Source organism: Serpula lacrymans, assembly GCF_000218685.1.
Source record: "Serpula lacrymans var. lacrymans S7.9 unplaced genomic scaffold SERLAscaffold_1, whole genome shotgun sequence".
Classification (NCBI taxonomy): Eukaryota; Fungi; Basidiomycota; class Agaricomycetes; order Boletales; family Serpulaceae; genus Serpula; species Serpula lacrymans.
Window position 1 is genome coordinate 1,604,982 of NW_006763290.1, and position 20,146 is coordinate 1,625,127.

Sequence of the window (20,146 nt, forward strand, 5' to 3'; positions counted from 1 at the left end):
TAAAAAAACGTAACAGAGGGTCCCCGCTTGCTATCTGCGGATCTACCTCTTCCCTGCTGAGTATCGGATGTCAATCTCCGACTACCCACACTATAGTATTTGAATTTGTATATAAAAGGTATTTGTAGTAAACCCTGATCCAAACGGTTGTCAGGGGGTGGTCCGCTTGTTAAGCTGTCAACCCTTCTCCAACTGGTGGAGGCAAGTGCCCGGCCTGGTCAGAGGTATTTGAAGAAGAAGTTTTGTATGTAAATTCTAATCAATGATAGTTCCACACTATTGCTGAGCTAAAGTACTCCCCTTAACACTGGGGGCTGTGTATCAAAATAAATGTGATTGTCCTTTCTCCCAGAGCACTACGGGGCCGTTGCAAAGAGCACACCCTTCTGCTATATGGGATATCCCTAAACAATAACACTATCCCCTTAACCCTGGGGTCCAGGTTTGCACAATGTGCGAGAGAGTAAACAGAGCGAGTCCTAATGTAACAACCAAGAGTTTGTTACTCTGGCACACAACTAGAACCAACTATAGAGATAAATGATGAGGGAGTGGTTACCCTTTAGGCTTCAACAAGTTGGTTGTGAGGATACAACAGGAGGACTCGCTGAGGAGTCTCCTGGATCTATTGAGGTATATATACTACTACAGTTTGTTTGTACATGTTGTACTATACAGTTGATAAAGCAGTGGCTGATGATGTCAGAGGGCGCAGCCCGTGTGACCAGCTCCACTGCGTGAGAGACTTGTAGCTAAAATAAGATGAAGGGCAGCGCAGCGTGAGAAAGAGGAGTTTGAACAAAAGGGAAAGTGCCACATGGCACAATGTGAAAAAACTACCGTAAAAGGTTAAAGAGGAGAATGAAAATTAAAGATCCAAAAATGTGTTATTGTAACAATAATAACCATTTGAATACCTTAACTCCATTTATCCTTATTTCTCTGGCGGAAGTATGGGATTGTAACAATACCCAAAGTTTTTAAACTCTGGTGCACACATTGAAACTCAAGGAAGTAGCAATGGAGTGAAGAGAGAGGTGGTAGACTCAAATAGTAAGAACAAGTTATTTGTTGGTATACAATAGGAGGATTCTCTGAGGAGTCTCTATCCATTGCAAGGGTATATATACAGTATGATCAACCACTTCATATCTTTAAATCTAGACCATTAACTGCACTAAGATACATGTGGTACTGTACAGTTGATATATTTATTTTTGTTGTTCTATGATATTCTATGTGATGTCAGTGATCATGTGACCTCTCATGTGATTGATCATGTGACTTCACCATGAGTCCAGCTTACTTAATATCCCCAAATAAAAGGTGCCATATAGCACAAACTCCAGAAAAGAAAGAAAATAGATGTTACAATACACAATTTTTGGACTTCTAACTTTCAGTCTCCACTTTAACTTTTTTTCTCTTTTTAATACTTGTGCCATGCGGCACTTTCCTATTATTTCAAACTCCACTTACCCTGTTACTTTCTCACGCTGCGCTGCCTTCTTTTATTTCTGCTTGTCTTTATTGTGCACCAGTGTTACGATCTCTATTGGACATTTAAGGACTACTCATTTCTTTTTACTCATTGGTTATACCATCAGACCAATGACTCATTTCCTTCATGTACACTTCCGTTCCTCTCACATTTGCAGTACCTATTATAGTACTTAGTCCTCAACGGACGGACCTGCCCTAGATAGGACCTAACTCCTATCATCGATTCCTTTCCATTATAAATACCATATAACAGCAGTAGTATTCTCTAATATGATTCTACGCAGTTTACGCTTACAAAGCTAGACTCCTAAGGTCAGACTTCTACTCAGAAGAAGACCAACTCTCGTTGGAAGAACTCCACTCAGAACTACGTCCTTGAACTTGTCTTCGGATAAGTCTCTTTACAAACCTCGAAGAACCCTCAGACTTTGTTAAGCACTTTGTGCGTAACAACCAGAGTATACAAACTTTGGTTGTAATATTGGGACTCACTCTTCTACTCTCTTGCATATTGTGCAAACCCGGACCACAGGGTTAAGGGGAGTCTTTTGAAAGATAAGACTTTTGAGCCAGACTGGCATTGAGCATTTGGTAGCCAGCAGAACAAAAACATGTATCCCAATCCTGTAGCAAGCTCTTCAGGATGAGATACTAGAAAGATCAGTTAAAAAACAAATATCACACAGCCCTCAGTGTTAAAAGGAGTATTTTAGCTCAGCAGTTGGTGTGGAACCACTGTTGATTAGAATACACTCACTATTTATTTTTGGATGTGAGGTTGCTCCAATCACAAGTGTAATTGAGATGGTCAATTCCACACTTAGCCCATGGCCTGAAATCCGTGGGGATGTCAAGTGCCCTACTAAGTTGGGTGAAATAGCAAATTTGCATTGTGTAAACTCATTGACTCTTTCCTTCGCCTGAGTGCATAGTGCACTCATCAGGTCCGAGTATGCAGTATTTATAGATTTCACATGTGAGTGTTGGGCCCCCTTGAGAGTTGCTACATGGCCAGTCCATAAGAGGCCTAGTTCTTACATCAGCCATTGCATGAATGGCTGCCTAGATAAAATTTGAGTTGGCTAGATTTCTAATCAATACTTTATTATCTCATTGTTTTAAGGATAGATTAGCGTTGAAAATATGTACAGTCAGGATAGTATGATTGCTATATCCTGCCTGAATATATAACATTTCAAATGCAGGAGATCATCTGCCAGTTGTCTTGGTCAATCATGCTGAAACTTTGAAAGTCAAAATAATGTGTAACTGCAAGCATCAAATATACATGTGTCAATTTTTTTTTATGGGTTATTATGGGATTAATTCCCATGGACTATTTAAAGGCCTACCTTATAATGTCTTACATCTTTCATCTATCCTATAAGAATCCAACACCCAATTGAGATTGTGTGTTATTCCTTTACAGGGATAATTCTACTGGCATTCTGCACCTAAACGTAGCTAATAAGCCAGTACCAGCACACACAAGGATGTAAGAAAACATGGGATAAATCCTTTTTAGTCTAATCCCAGCTAATATCCATGCTTTCAAAAGGTTGCACTATTTTGTCTAAATCTGCATTAGCGGAATCTTTGACTACATGGCTAAATCAGAGTAACTCGCTATGCCCATTGCTAGGCTTTTAAGCACTCAGTGAATTGTTCCAGGACACTGTGTTAAGAATTCCAAATGGGCCAGTTGCAGACAGTGTTCAAATAATTTATAAAATTGTAATTTGCTCCAATCAAGTAATCCAAGGTCTGTCTAGTGGAAGTAGTGTTCTAAGAACATCTCCAATACAATCTTTTCAGCTTGTTTGCTGGAATGAATGGATAGTATGACATTATGTTTCCCATCACTAAATATACTCATCTTTGTCTGGTATCTAAACAGTCACAAGCTATCACCATTTGTTTAGACAAAACTAAAAGGGTTTCTGATCCAGATATTAAGGGTTTAAGCATCTTGCTTACACACTTTGTCACTGGGTTCTGAATTACATTATAGCAGGGGATGATCAGTTACATTTTTGTTGGTGTTTTATGGATCTTTGGGATGCCATATCATTCCGGGATGCTATGTATACCACCTGTTAGTGTTTTCTGAGAAGTAAAGAAACCTTTTTAGCTGTTTTCCATATAGGCTTGTGCTAACCATACCACTGCATTCTTGCACAAGTACATATTGGTTGTTTAATATCATATATACCTCATTTTGACTTACAACTGTGCATTGAATGGGATTGGGTAATAGTGACAGAAATCTGTATATGAACCAGTCATTCTCAATAATGGCTATTCCAAGATTGTTATCTGTGATCATGACCATATTCCTGGTACCGTCAGGTTACCAGGTTTCAATCGTCAAAATGTCTATCTCATCTTTTACCAGACCATATATCTGAGAAACAAAGTAGGGGAGGTATCATTGCTCTTTCTCAAAGATACCTTAGAGGTAATGCAGCAATTTTACCCCAAGATTCTATGAGCCTCTGAGAGTTTTTACCACCTTCACATGAAAAAATATTGCAGTCCATATGTGCTTTGTTCGTTGTTTTGGATTCTCAAGTGATGCGCGAGAACATTTGGAGACTCTTTCCTGTTCTTGTGGGTAAACAAGCTGTACATGACATGGTTAATTTCTTGATAAAAGAAAATCCTTGGTACCACACTGCAGGGGTGCAGTTGGGTGAATACAACGTACAGGATGTATATCCTGGAATATCACAGACCGGTATGCCTGTTGCTGTCAATATCAATGTCCTTCCACTTGCTCCTGGAGGGGATGACAGCAGCGCAACAGCAGATTATACAGATTGTATGGACATCAATCCACCAGAGGAGAACTCTTCTGACATTTTTATAGAAGCAGTGGGATATACCTTAGGAGATTACTCACCTGAATCATATTGACTTATGAAAGCCAACTTGTGCATTGCCTTGATGGCAAGTGTTTCCTCCAGATGCGTAGTGGATCCAGATTTTTGAATGACCATGATCCTGGCATGTGCACTTCAGTGTTTCTGCACCTGGATCCTTGGGGTATAGGAGGCTTTGTTGAACCTAACAGGACAAAGGAAAAACATTTCATTTGCCAGGCAGCTTCGAAATTTACTTCTCCAACATGACTCGCCTTTTCAGGCAGATCCAAATTTTGCCTATGTTTGTTTCAACATTATCCAGAAGTGTGATGTCACACAACAGGCAATTTTCTGTGTCAGTTCTGAGCATTGTGAAAGAGTTGGTAGAGATATCGCTGAGTACAGTTCAACCTTGACCGACTTGATTAGAAAATGGGAGAGTAATCCCAACAACTTGCCATCAAACAAGCATCAGAAAAAAGCATTAAAACTGCTTATGCGATTAAAGTTGATGTCAAAAGAGGTGAAAGGCAGCACAGGGTATAAACTTTGTCGTCAGAATGAAGTATGTGCATTGATGAAGAAGTACGGAACACCAGCCCTGTGCATTAAAATCAACCCTAACAATGTCACCATTCTTTGCTCGGCTTTTTTGGAAACATTGTGCCCAATGATTGAAAAGCCATGACATCATATGAAAGGTTGGCATTTGTTGCCAGTAACCCTGGACCTGCGGCTAGATTTCTTGATTCAATGCTGCACAATTTCATCGATGTAATCCTTAAACATGGAAAGTCAGGCTGGATTTGTTACGATAACACAATTTTTGGACCTTTCCTTTAATTTTCATTCTCCGCTTTAACCTTTTACTATAGTTCACACTCCGTGCCATGCGGCACTTTCCTTTTTTGTTCTAACTCCACCTTCTTGCGCAGCGCTGCCTTTATTCTTCTTTTAGACTCAAACTCTCTCACGCAGTGGAGCTGGTCACATGGGCTGCGCCCTCTGACATCATCAGCCACTGTCTTTATCAACTGTACAGTATACTCACAGATCAAGGAGACTCCTCAGCAAGTCCTCCTGTTGTTAACCAACAAACTCTCTGCAGCCTAAGGGGTAACCACTCCCCATTCACTACCTTTATAGTGTGTTCCTGTGTGTGCCAGAGTAACTAACTCTTGGTTGTTATATGATTGTTTGGTCACAGTGAAGTGTACTATGGTATGGTAGAGGCTCAAGGTCGTGGCACCCTTCATTGTCAGATGCTGATCTAGTTAAAAGGCAATCCCAACCTGCAAGAATTACGTGATAAATTGCAAAAAGACGAGACCTACAAGTAACAAATCATTGCATGGCTAGAGTCTATTGTCTCTTGCGAACTGCCTGGGATAGAAGTGGTCTTACACGGACCAAATAGAACAAAATTGTCTAAACCACCGTGTCCAACAGGTATTGTAGACCCATGTCTTGAAGAAGGCGAAATTTTAGAAGATGACATCCAGAATGAGCTAGATTTTCAACAGGATTTCCAGGAAGTTGTTAAAGAGTTAGCTGTTCTTTGCAATTGGCACAAGCATACTGATACATGCTGGAAACACCTGAAAGCAGGGGATTCTTGAGACAACACACATTGTAGAATGAGGATTAATGGAATGACTAGATCATTTACAGAAATTGACCCTGTGTCGCAATTGATCCTGCTGAGATGTTTACATCCTCATATAAACAACTTTAATGATTTAGTGTTGTTCTTGATAAGATGCAACATGGATATTAAATATATTGGTTCTGGTCAGGCTGCCAAAGCACTTGTGTTTTATGTGACTGACTACATCACAAAAAGTTCTCTACCTGTGCATGTGGGGTTAGACACGTTGAAATATGCTATCAAACAAAATAATTTAAAATACATGGGCGTGTCGTCCACTAGCTCTGATAAAAACAAGAGTTTGTTCATGAAGAGTATGAATGCTATCATGGCTTGTCAAGAGTTGTCCCACCAACAAGCAATGAGTTACCCTGTGGGGGGAGGAGATTGTTGTTCAAGTTATGCATTCAAACTTTTGCGCTGGTATGAGTTTGAACATTATGTGAGAAAGGAACTTCATGAAGAAACTCCAGATATTACTCTTGGTAACAACAATTTGCAAAATGAGGATTACCACGCCTTTGACAAAACTGACGCAGTTGTTGATTCTGTGAGGCGTGATCAGAAGGAAGATCTACAGGGAGAGCAAGTCTTCCTGTCAGTAGAACCCAACAAAGTGACAATATCCAGTGAACTTACGGACTATTGTTATAGGAGTCACGAACAACTGTTTGATTGATTGTGCTTGTGGGACCACACAGAACTTGTCCAAAAAAACCCTTCATGCTTGTGAAGATATACGCCTCCAGAGTGTACAGGAGAACAACTCCCTAAGACAGGCTCATTCACACGCCAGACAGCGGCCTGGAAGGAAAGCGCTTCCGCAAGGTAAGTTAGATATAGATCATCCTCAACACAGGACATACCTTATGAGAATTTGAGATGACTCTGGTCCCAGTTTTAATCGGGACAGCAATGCCTAGACTGGATAAAATGCAAGATGAACATAATGCTTGGTGTTGCACAATGCTTATACTATTCAAACCATAAAGCAAACTGTTGGACCTGGAAAGCTGAACATCAGACATGGGAGGAAGTATTCACATCATATCAATTCAAACCTGTGGCGGAAATGAAAAAAAGAAAAAGACCACTTAATAAAGAACTAGATGTATATTCAGTAGAACCCACCTTACAGCATTGTCACAAACAACAATGGCTCAATCCTTCCACACTACTGATAGAATTGGCTGACAACAATTCTCCCCATTTGAACTATGCTGAAAGTGATGTTAGACAATATCCTGACAGGTTACTTAATTCTGTTGTAAGTGATATGGGCTTGAATGACAACAAAGAACAAGAACATGCATTTTGCATAGTCGGTCATGTATTACACAGGAAACCTGATCAATTGTTGCTCTACATTGCAGGGATAGGGGGACTGGCAAGAGTCACATTATTGAGTCCATTGTTGAACTGTTCAACCATTGCAAATTGTCAAATAAAATCTTACTGAGTGCACCTACAGGCTGTGCCACTGTGTTAATTGGTGGGTACACCATTCATGCTTTAACATTTTTACCTAGGTCAAAAAACAAACTGAATCAAAGCGAGCTGGAAAATATTTGAAGAAATGTGTGTTACCTTGTAATAGATGAAATTTTGATAGTATCCGCCCGACTTCTCAGTGATATATCTTGCCACATGTTGTTAGCAAAGAGTTATGACAGTCCCAATTGTGATAAACATTTTGATCAATATGATTTTCACAGGCGACTTTGGTCAGTTGAAGCCTGTGATACTTTGTGATGGTACCAGGTTTTTTTATATGTAGGATGATAATAAATTTATACAATCATTATAACACTTGGCCAGACTTCTGATTAAATATATAAGTACTAAATGCTATTAGTATTGTCCTAGACCATGTGCCTATCTCAAATTTTAAGGCGGCCAGATTGATTTTGTGGCCTTATACATTTAGGACCTAATGTTACCATTCCAACCCACCTGGCTATACACCTAAGTGTGGGGATGAAATTTCAATTTGTGCAAGAGCATGACACATGTTTGTTGTTATCTGCTTATGATGACTTGGAGGATCACCTTAGATAGTGACTCTTCTTTGGAGTTATAGAAAGTATAAACCCAAACAAAGACATGTACAATCCCAATTATGAGGTAGGGAAGGTTTGCCCCTCTGCTGAGTTATCATACTATGGCTACATTGAGCATGACTTTGATATCAGAGGAACCATTTTGCAAGACATGATGCTCACTATAGTGGTTGAGACACATGGCAGAGATAAATCTAAAATTACTCTAGATTCATAGATGGCCAAACTCAAAAGGTTTATGAACAATAATAACTATACACGGCCCTACGGGCATCCCTGGTACCGGGAGTTGATGGTCATGTGATCACTGGTGATGATCAAAATGATGATGTGAGAAGAATGAATGGATTGGAATTTAGACATTAAATGAAGACAATTTTGAACAATGGGGAAGGAAGCGTTATGCCACAACAATGTCTGAAAAGTGAGTAGCTAGTGTCCTTAACAGTAGAGAGCTCAATTTTTGTAGAGAACAAGGGTTATACTCTATTGACGGAGTGTCTGACAAGGTCTTTTGGGGACCAGGACCGTTGACACAGGCAGAAATCCCAGCTGTACTTTGTGAGTGTAGTACAGGAAAGCCAGTCACTGTGTGGCTTGAAGGACAAATCAAGGGGATTGAATTTCACAATGGCGAGTTATTTTTGGCAGTGAAACCGAGGGGAAACTCCATTGCTGAAGGAGCGCATGCGTTGCTTGGAAGGCTCTCCCATCCAAAATATGTAGAGTCCAGTGATGTATTTGTTGCAAGAGGTGGCATGCTGACCAAAGGAGTTGAAATAGATTCAAGCTACCAAAGCATAATTTTCCAGGAAAAAGTGGTTGATTTTGGAAGTTTGGAAGGGGGGAAACATCGTGAAAGTAATAGGAACTGTTCAGCGTAGGTGTATGCGAGGGGATGTCTCAAATTTGGAGTACACATGGCCAACAGGGTGGCTTGCATGGCAAGCTTATTTTAATATTCAGAGAAACTGCTGCATCAAAGTAGGGCATGTACTAGTATTAGCAAAATATGTTGTGAAGGAGAAACAATTGTTTGAATAGGAGAATAGGCTTCACATTAAAATATATAGCAGAGAAAAGAATTGCTACAAATGTTGTCTACATCAAGGCAATACATAGTGCACTATGGAACTGGAGAAAGTTTTTGAGCAAAACGTCACAATGACTTAAGTTAAACAAACCTGGCTAGTAGTATGTTTAGAAGGTGTAAGTCTTGTTCTACAATGTGGCTAGCGTTGTCGGGCTGTAAATGCATGTGCTTAATGGCTACAATAGGATCTATCCAGGGGGCAACATCTGCAAAGGGGAAATGTTGTTGACAAAACCGGATAAACCCGGTCTCTGCCGAAGCAGCCATTGTTCTCCATGGAGCATAGCCACCACTCCATGGAGTAACCATTGTTCTCCTAGGAGTCGTTATACTGTAGCGAGTAGCACCTCCGACTATAAGTAGTAGGGGGTTTAGTATAGGAGTACCTCAGTCATTTCTATAGCCTCTCGGGCAGCGGCTGAGGTATGTTACATTACATTTATTAGAGATTACCTTAAACTAACATCTATTGTAGTTTCACTTAGGTAAATAATAAAGTTGTTTCTATAGCCTCTTGGGCAGCTGAGTTTCACTTAGTTTTATTAGTTGTTTGACCAAGAAAACCAGCAACAAGTTTTTTTTGAGGCGGTTGTCAATTGCTAATTGGTCTGCATAAAAGAAAGTGAATCGGTTTTTGAGATAAAAATGAGTTGCATAGGAAGAAGGGAAGTGATGGACGGTATGACGCAATATAGGAATTTTGTCAGTTGCTTGTGGGAGATGGGTGGAAATCAAGTCGCCAGTTGATGAATGGTTGTTGACAAATGTAGTTTGAAAATGTGATTTGTCATTGTCAGAGTCAATCTCTATGTTTCCTTGTCGGTGCAGAGGGTTGAGAGCAGTGTCAAAGAGGGGAGGAAGATAAAGGTCTAAACAGATATAGGATACAGAGATTGGATGGAGAATGATGTTGTCATGGTCGGATGGGACATTGACGATGACAGGTTTCTAACAAGCTGGAAAGAATAGAGCAGCTTGAAAAAAAAGAGGAAATTGCTGGAAGGCAATGAGTGTACAAAGTTAAGTGAAGAAGTTACGGACATACTCTTTTTTGCAGGTGGACCATTTTTGAGATAATGTGAATAGTTTTGAGGGACATTAGAAATTGGAAAGGGTGTGAAAAAGGAGACAGTTTTGGTTTTCAACATTGGGGGAGGTACCACTTTTATAGTACCACCAAATGGTGTGCCAATCTTTTGGCCGTAAAACTGGGATTGTCAAACCATGAAGAATGTGAAAGTGGACCATTTTAATCACGTAGATGGGACCCCTGAGAGATGATGATGATGGTTGATGGGAAAAAACGGGGTTGGCTATGTCATTGTGCCTTTTATCATTGGCTGAAGCTGACAATGGGGGTTCTCCATATATCTGGTAATACCAATCATTAGTAGGTTAGGATCAAAAAAAGGACCAAGGTCGATGACTTCTGCAAAATCCGAAGCCTCCAAAAGTTCAAGTAGGATATGTGGATCTTCAACTCCAGTTTTGAGAGGGAAAGGGTAATGTTGGCAAGTACATTGTCACGAGTTAATGAAGAACCATGGATTAATGTAGATTGGATGCAAAAGCAAGCATAGGATAGAGAGGGTTCTGATTGGGGAGGAGGTTAGAATTTAAAATAAAGGGAAGGGATACAAGAACCGACCAAGGGGTGGATTGTGCAAAGCACTTATCCGCACGTGAGCGTTAGCACATGTATCTTGCTCAAACGGAACCAATGTGATTCTTCCTTGCAGAAGGGGAGGACCGAGAGGGCCCATGGCGTATAAGTTAATGTTGGACATTGTTCCTGCAACCCAAATTGTGAATGGGTTATTGGCTCCTTTTTTGCAAAGGTAATAGGTCCAATCTTTGTTACGTCTTTGGAGACCCTAGGTATCAATGTTTGGCAAAGTGTAAATGCTGTAAGTATGGGTTTCTTTGTTGGCATAATTGAGGAAGAGTTGAATGCGGCTGTAAGATATTTTTGAAAAGCAGTTTGTGTTGACAAGTGAAAAACAGATCATACAAGATTCACTGTTGATTACTCTGTTGCATTGCGTGGTTTGGCATCCTCAGTGCTGAGAAAATATCAGTAGGAACTTTCCAAGAAGAGGGTGAGATGTACATTGAGTGATTGTCAACCTTTTTAGAGGGAATGTCTTTACTCTCAACAAGCTTCTTATCACGCACGGATCAGTAGGCATAAGTTCCTTACTTCCAGTCTCCAGGCTGAAGAAGGAATAAGTAGTTGTGTTCAAAGTGTATTGTGAATGGCTTACAATGAGTGAGAATCAGTTTCTGGAGCAATGTCGCTGTTGTCAGAGTGATTGTGCATTTTAGAATGTAAAATGTCCAAATCAAAAACATGTTCAGAAAGTTCTGACACTTCTGACAAGGTGTTGCTGCTGCAAGGTATAATCAAAGATCATGGAGGGTAAAAATCCTTTACCTTTGTTCTTTAAAATCTTTTGTCAGTCTCGCCTTCTTTACATTAACTTTTGGAGGAGGAGTAGCAGTACATTTAGAGGCAAGCATGGTACTTTGAGAAGGGGGAAGATAGTGGTTGAGGCACAAGAAGAACAGTTGATTTGAGGTCAATTGTTGCAGCCAAACCAAAAGAGTGGAAGATTTGGCATGTTGCCATCTCATCAAGAAAGAAAAAATGAACAAGAGGGAAGTCTGAAAGAGTGATTGGAAAAAAACCCATGACAGGGGTGTTATGGGGTGTCGGTGTTGAAATGGGCCTGAATATGAAATAAGTGAATTGGAAAGCATAGGAGGCAGGAAGGAGTTATTGGTGACACAAGTAAGAAAAGACCATTGTATTGCTCAAAGAGTTGCTCTTTGTCTTAACAGTGAATGGTGAAGAAATTGAGAACATTGTAGAAAGTTTACAGTATTTATAAAAAGTGTTGTATTGTATAGTAAGATGAATTGTCAGTCGCGGACAATAGACTCAGTCCCTTCACCGCATGTTTTTACAGTCAAGGGGGAGCCGGATTACCCATCTTTGTGATGGCAGATGAAGGTTGAGTGGGTGATTTGGGGATGACTGTGCAGTTTGTGGGAGTTATGACACCAAGCTATAGGAGGATTGAGTATTTGAGAAAAAAAAATTGAACGCGGACAATAACTCACTTCACGAGCATCAGTGGCAGACATTAGCCGCCAGACATGTTAGATGTTGAGATGCGCATGGACCATCAGGAGAAACCCTTTTGCTATATAGCGCTATATAGCCACCACCTATATATATAAATGCATTCATAGAAACTATAGTAATATCAGTGTAATTATAGGTCTTATAGCTCTTATAGCACAGTAGTAGGCAAAATTTTAACCAAGGGGAGTAGTATCTATAATTTCCTCAAACTCTGGATTAATCTAATAAACCTGTTCAATAATAGACAGAGGCCAAAAGTGTTTGGAGTCAAGTATATTATTATAGGCAAGGTACTAAGTGCTCTTATAGCCTATAGCAGCCTACATAGCTTCTATAGCTGTAAAGGTCATAGTTATAATATAGTTTAAGCTGCTTAAAAGGGCTAATAAATCATATAGTATTAATTAATTATGTAGCCTGTATTAGTGAAATAGTAGTTTGTATCTCTGATATTTATAAAAATAAGAATGATGATTTATCCAAATATAAGTGGTGACGATGAGTAAAAAAATAACCTAAGTCCATGAAAGGTCAATATATAACACCTGTATAATACATTTTATAAGCTCTCATGGTGTAGTGGATAAATGTGTGATGTGTGGCTATAGGTTGCTTAGTCACCCAAAAGCTGATTAGCAGGTTGAGAGTTCAAATTCTGTCTGTGTTAATATTTTTTTATCAGCCACACAACAATTTCCAACATCTATAACAACATGTATAGAGCTATATTAGGCTCTATATATGGCAGAGGTTCTATAGCAGGTTTAACCACTATAACAGCTTTATGAGTACTTATAGTGCTATAGAGCTCTATATAGCTACCCTCATTTTTCCTGATGACCTTCCTTTCACCTATGCGAGAAGTCTTGACACTGATGTTGAACAATGCTCCGATGTCAACAAAGTTGCTATGAGAAAACACTGCTTGGGAACATGGTTGAACATCTCCATTTTGCTGTGTTCTTCCCATCTGAAGTTTCTCAGTCACACACCAAGTGTTGTCGACAGCATGAGCCCAATTGAAAGGATCGTCAGAAGGACATAAAACACTTTGGACGTGTACATTTGATGGTAACACCTAAAAAACAAACATCATGTTTTGCTATGAATAATGAAGGGGTTAATGGATGCCTTTGTAAAAAGACAACATTGCATTACAAGCTCCCCCTCCGGGTCAATATGGGAGTGTTCCCTCCCACTATTACCGAGGGAGATGTGTATGAATTGCTATACGTTACTGATTGTTTGTAGGGTATGTTCCCATAAGCCACTGTGGCCTCCAGATGTGAGGTGTAGAGTTTGTACGGCACCTGCAGCACAGGTATGTGCACTGTGAGAGGGAAACACTGAAAATAAGTATGGAAATGATATCATGCTGAAGATTTACCCGTTCCACGTTCCTAGAGGAGACAGTTGATGTCTGCCTAAAAATCCTTGCAGACGAACTGTGACAGGATATAATATTTTAGGACCAAGGTTAATGGTCTTGTACAAGAGAATGTGACTGTGGGTTCAGTCTGATGAACAAGGGTTTTGTTGAACACAGGCCCATTTGCTGATGTCCTCAAACATGGCTGGTACAATTTGCCAGGAGCTTAAGGGAAGATTGATGGTGTGAGTAATGTCTTCAGAAATGAAGTATATTACCTTGTAAATAGGACATGGCGATAAGATGCATTTTTTTGGGATGACAAAGAGAGCAAGGGAGGTTTTAAATGGATTGTGGCAAATGATTAAGAGGGGGGACAAAAAAAGGCAGCTGATAAGGTGTTGTGAAGGTACAATTGAATTTGCTATAATATAGGCTGATTCTTAAAAGCAGAAAAAGACACATGATAAAGCAGACAAAACCATCATCTGGAAAATCGAAACACCACCTGCAATGTCTTTATTTGTTAACCAAGATCCCTCTGGTTTTTTGATGTCTCAATGCTCTGTCAAAATTGTGGGATTGGTGTTCAATAGAATGTCAGTCCCCGACTTGGTTTTTGTTTGGAACAACCAGTCACAAGAACTACATGGCCGTCCAATGTTATCTGATCCACTGACTCCATGACACCGTCTATCCGTTCATCATTCATATACCTGAATTCCTTTGCATGTTGCGCCAATTTTGTAGCATGGTTTCAGGATCTGTTGCATTGCATTATTTTGAACCGGGTGGGTGGCAGCCGGGAGATATGGATATATATGTGCCATTAGAGTGCAAAAATAAGGTGTTGAGGCATCTAGACTACAAGGAGGGATACATGGTTATCATAGAGAAGGAAACGTACACAGAAGAAAAGAGACAGGAAACGGGGATTGCTGGGGTGTTTACTCTCTGCAATGTAGACAGGTGCATCAATATTGTGGTTGCCAGTGGATCGGCCAGCATTGCACCCATCTTTCACTTTCATCTGACAGCGGTGATGAACTGTATATCAGGCAATGGCTTCTTTTCTGCATATCCAACAACCACCAGCCAGCACCGAGCCGTTGTGAATGCAAATTGTATGGACAAATACTTTTCTGATCCATTGGAAAACCTGAGCTTAGCAAAGTACGCCTCTCACAGATACAATATCCTGGAGAACACATTGGGATGGGACAGTGAATACAAAATGCACCGGTGTCAGGTTAATTATGTCTGCCCACATACTATAGGCCACACATTTGACCGTGGTTGTTTGTTTGTCAAATTCCAACTGGACATATCATCGCAAATGAGACCACCAATGGAGGTAATAAGGAGGTGCTATGATCACAGCTTGGCTGTTGTTTGGTACTTGGGGGGCGCAAAGTGCAAAGAAGGATATGAGCTTTTAAAACCTTTTGTTACCGTGAAAGGAGCGGGGTCCATTTTTCTGTAGGCCGTGATAGAGTAGTGGCTCCAAATGTAAGATGTAGAGTGAACACAGTTTAATGACATATTGATCGATCAATACTGTGTGGGTTGATGATGACTTTCAAAGTCTATTAGCATTTTTGCATCCAGATCAGATAACCGCTGAAATTTGGGCCGGAAATTGTGAGCAAGTTGTCCAGTTACCTTAGACTTGGGAAATACCTGCAGAATCATTATGCCTGCCAGCTCCTTCACACAGGACAGCATAATATAGGCACTTTGAAGGCTGAAATGTCCTGCAAGGTCTACAATAACCTCACGCAAGGCTCTGCCTAGTACCTTGTAATCTGTAAAAGCATATGCGGGTAAAAGAGGTAACTGTTGTTGTACTATTGGAAACTTGATTCTGACGTCATTTACATAAGTGAACCTCGTCTTTGTTGGCAATATGGGTACCATTTCACAAGGTAGGAATGGAGCCTGCAATCCACAACCAGGTACATTAATGTACGCGCAATCTGCAAATCTTTGATCTCTCTCATCTTCTGAGTATTTTATGTTGCTCACCGTCCCTTTTGCGCCATTAACCAATTTACATTGTATAGCAGCATTTTCAGTTATCATCACAGGCATACCAACAACCATGGGAAGTATACCCAAGCTGTCATTTGATACGTTGGATGGTATAGTCTTCCAAGCTATTTTGCGGAGATCATCATCAAGTGGCTCTTTATGCATTACATCACTGGAGTGATAAAGGCCTAAAGATTGAGCAGTAGAAGCAGTGTAAGTTTTACATTTTGCATAATTAATTACATCTCTCACAATCTTTTAGGCAACAACAACGGGTGCATGTCTAAATCGTTTAACTTCATCGGGTTTGTGAGCCGCAAGACAAGGTATAATCCTCTGTTCAAGTACAGCAAAGTCTGATATGGAGTAGTTTACACTATTTCCTGTTTGTTCAATCATCATAGGTTGCAAACCGTCCCAAGTATGTCCTTCCTGAATCCTCTGTAACAGGTTCACAATTCCAAGTTTGCCCGTAATTTTTTTTTCAACTTCAACAACATCTGTCAGTTGTCACCATAAGAAAGCACCATGAAGAGCACTTTGACCAAGTTCATGCTGTGTTGTGTTTGGTGACAGGTTATGCAGCAACTTGTGGCTGAACAAAGCACTATCTTTCCATTCTTGGTAGTATACATCTCTAGGAAAGGGTGAACTATTTCCACCTAGAGATTTATTTTTATGACTATCAAAGATGTATGTTATTACTTGGGGGCCTTCTTTTTGCATATCCTGTCCTTCTTTGCTGTGTTGATCTTCCCCTTGTATGGTACATTGCCTTTTTTGCCTTTTTTGCAAAAAAGTTGTTCATCATGCATTGGAAGGTGGCTGGGGAATTGCACATGCCAAAGAACATGACCATGGGTTTGAAGAGTCTTTTTCTGGTTTTAAACACCGCTTTCTATTTGTCTCCTTCCTTTATCTTGAGATTGTTATATCCCCAATGTAGATATAATTTTGTGAAATGTGATGCTCCACAGAGTTTGTCTATGAGGTTGGGGATCACGGGCAGTGGGTAGGGATCTCAGATTGTTTGTTCATTGGTTGACAGTAATCCTGGCATGGTCGTAAAGATCTGTCCTTCTTGTCTATGTAAAAGAAGGGGGAAGCCATCAGAGATTTGCTTGGTCTGATGTATCCTTTCCAAAGGTTGTTGTTAAAGAATTCTTCTAGTGCTGTGTTTTCTTTTGGTGATAGGGGATAGATTTTACAATCTTTGGGTCTAAATTCCAGTTTTAGGTTTATGGTGTGTGTTACGATAACACAATTTTCGGACCTTTCCTTCTTTTTTATTCTCCACTTTAACCTTGTACACTTTAGCTTTCACACATGGTGCCACGCAACACTTCCCCTTTTGTTCAAACTCCTCTTTCTCGCGCTGCGTTGCCTTCTTCTTATTTTAGATACAACTCTCTCACACAGTGGAGCTGGTCATACGGGCTAGGCCCCATGACATCATCAGCCACTGACTTTATCAACTGTACAGTACATAAGTACAAACACTCTGTATTAGTATATATACCCCAATAGATCCAGGAGACTCCTCAGCGAGTCCTCCTGTTGTTAACCAACAAACTCTCTGCAGCCTAAGGGGTAACCACTCCCCATTCACTACCTTTATAGTGTGTTCCTGTGTGCGCCAGAGTAACTAACTCTTGGTTGTTACAGCGTGATTGTAAATCCTTCTTTTGGGTAGTCTTTCAGAAGCCTTCTTGTCAAAGACTTGTGCAAATTCTTTGTAGACTTCGGGTAGTTCTGTTATCTTTTTCCCAGCACTATTTTGGATGGCTAGCTCTATTGCAGTGTTAGTTTTCGCAAAAATCTGTGTTTTGTGTACATAGTTAATTAATAATTCTGGTTGATCAATTGTGATGGTGCGAATCATGGATCGGTTGGAATGGGATCAGATTATGTGAATGGCATGTTGGGTGTCTATGCTTTTTGATGTCCAGTCTATAGTGGGGTTGACCTTATGAAGCCATGGGTATCCAAGGAGAATGTCTTCTCCTCCTAATCCGGTGATGAGGAATTTGCACATGGCATTCCTTCCTCCTGCTTCTATCCATTGATAGGTGTTGGCTCAATCTGCTTCACTGAGTTCTCTCCACATTTTGAGGATGTGGGAAATTCCTTTTCCATCTTCCACCACAGTTTCTGCTTCATCTTTTTCTGCAACTTCTGCCGTTCAAATTCTCCGGTCTGGTTGTTTCCCTTTCTTCTTTTCTGGACAGAACTGTAAAATATGTCCTTGTTCTTTGCATATGAAGCATTGCCCTTCTTGTTTGAGAGAATCTTCTTTGTCTTTGGTTAAACATTTTGCCGAGGACGACTGGCTTCTTCCACCTTTTTCCTCTTTCTTCTTCTCTCCCTTCTTTCCCCACTTTCCTTTGCTGATACTGTTCGAGTTTGTCCAGTTAGCATCTAGGCCAGTGACAGTGCTCATCTATCCTGCAATATTTTTGGATTGTATGGAGGAGTTAAGTACATTTTGAAGGAAGTATGGGCATATGGAACTTTTATACACCATGATTAGTCCTTCGTCACTTAAGCCGCTCTTTCCTGCTTCTACCATAAAGTGGGAGTTGAACTTTACTGCTGTTTCTCCTGTTTCCATTTTCATCGTCATGAAGGCCATGTTGGTCGTGCCTTTTACGTCTGTGGTAATAAATGGCCCGTTAAAATCGGTTTTGAAGTCCATCCATTTTGGGTATTTGCCCAATCCTGTGTATTCCGTTAATTTGGTTTCTTTCCACACTAGGTCTGCTCCTTCTTTCATGTGGGAAAGTGCTTCAAAAACCTTTTTTTTATCTGAGTCATACATGGCATCATTTACGTCAAAATATGCTTTGACCGACAACATCCATCCACTGGCTTGGTCTGGCATTCCATCAAAATCATCTATCTGTCCAAACTTGGTGGGCTTGGATGCTGCAGTGTTAGACATGGTGCGTGTTGGTGGAATTGGAGATGGATTAGAAGTATCTGTGGTGTGGGAGGTGGTATTGGTTGACCTTCTGCTGCAAAGTCTTCAAAATTGTTTTTGTCATAGACATCTGATTCAACTACTGGGTTCCGGGTATTAGCTGTGGGTGGCTTCCTGTGTAATACTGTAGCCAACGTGTTCTGGCTCCGTAGAATGTGTCTGCTTGTTCTCTGGTGTGCACTTGAGTGATGTTGGGTTGGGGAAAGGGAAGTGGTGCTGCTGTCCTTCCTTGTCTAGACAATACTGGGGGTGTTGCTGTCTGGGTTGGTTCTGCTCTGGTTTGTGCCCTGATGTTGGGCCTTCTTCCTTGCGACATTTTGTCATCTTTTTTGTCCCTTCACTATAAAGCGTGGGATAAGGATATGGAATACAATTGTTTTGTTACACTTAGAATGTACAAGCCTGGTAACACGGGGGTTCCTAGAGGTGAAGTGATTTCTGATAAGCCCGTTTATAAATGGGTTTAAGACATATTCTGATGATGAGGTCCAAACTGATGAATACCAAGTTGCACTGTTGAAGTGTACAATCATATTGGAGATGTTAACTACAATACAGGCATATATATATACTGTCCACTTTAGGGTAGGTGTTTGTGTTGAACAAACAATGACAGGTGAGACCATAATAGGTAACAAGTGTGGGAAAGTATAAATGGGTAGTAGTGTGTAGCTACTCTAGAAACGAAATGAAGTCCTTAGAGAACACAGTTTGTAACACTTGTCCCCTTAAAAGTTTGTTAATATTGTCTTATCCAACTGTAAAGGTTTCATATCTAATCAAACCACAAGTGCACAAGACCTTGTTCTATTGCTGTAATAGATAGTACAATATATGCAATGCAGTGGTATTGATTTTAGATGATTGTCTAGGTAAGGTTATTACATAATGCTTGAAAAGCGGAAATGTGGCTGTAAGTATTAGGTACAAACTAGGAAGGGTGCTATCCATCACCGACACCAAGACTACTGGAGAGACAACTCCTTCGTTGGGTATAATGCCCTATCACCTGCTAAGTATTGTTCTCTAGACATTGTACCGTATGACAACTTACTTGTTTCTCCCACCACCAATCTGCTGTCCACATGTCATCAAATATATGCTCCTGAGCACTCTTGTCTGCATATGCACGCTCTGGAACATACACCATTGAGTCCTTGAAAAGAGGATTACCTATAAAGTCTTTGATAATCTCCATAGGGTCTCTTACCCACAATTCATACTCTTCTAACCTGATCTGGCTGTTACCGTCCTGTAGATCGCCCGTCACTGACACTTTCTTGCAGGTCCATCCAGGAACACTTGGTAGACTATCTACTTGCTGCAAAAAAGACCGCGTATTATGAAATGATAAGTGTGATTGCCAAGATGGCACTCCTCTCACCAATACAATATAACTAATTTCATGGGCCATGTGCAAACTCAAAAACTTCATGTAGGTCTTCCCCTT

At 40.4% G+C, this 20,146-nt stretch overlaps 2 protein-coding genes across 2 annotated transcripts; one reads left to right on the top strand and one right to left on the bottom strand.

Moving 5' to 3' along the window:
• Positions 1-6,133: 6,133 nt before the first annotated feature.
• SERLADRAFT_431929 (uncharacterized protein) lies at positions 6,134-6,694 on the top strand (the record flags this gene model as incomplete). Its single annotated transcript, XM_007312215.1, has 1 exon — positions 6,134-6,694. The coding sequence occupies one exon, from the start codon at positions 6,134-6,136 to the stop codon at positions 6,692-6,694; it is 561 nt and encodes a 186-aa protein (XP_007312277.1).
• Positions 6,695-17,898: 11,204 nt separating this feature from the next.
• On the bottom strand, positions 17,899-18,657 carry SERLADRAFT_431931 (uncharacterized protein; the record flags this gene model as incomplete). Its single annotated transcript, XM_007312216.1, has 2 exons — positions 17,899-18,156; positions 18,238-18,657. The coding sequence occupies 2 exons, from the start codon at positions 18,655-18,657 to the stop codon at positions 17,899-17,901; spliced, it is 678 nt and encodes a 225-aa protein (XP_007312278.1).
• Between the last annotated feature and the right edge of the window lie 1,489 nt (positions 18,658-20,146).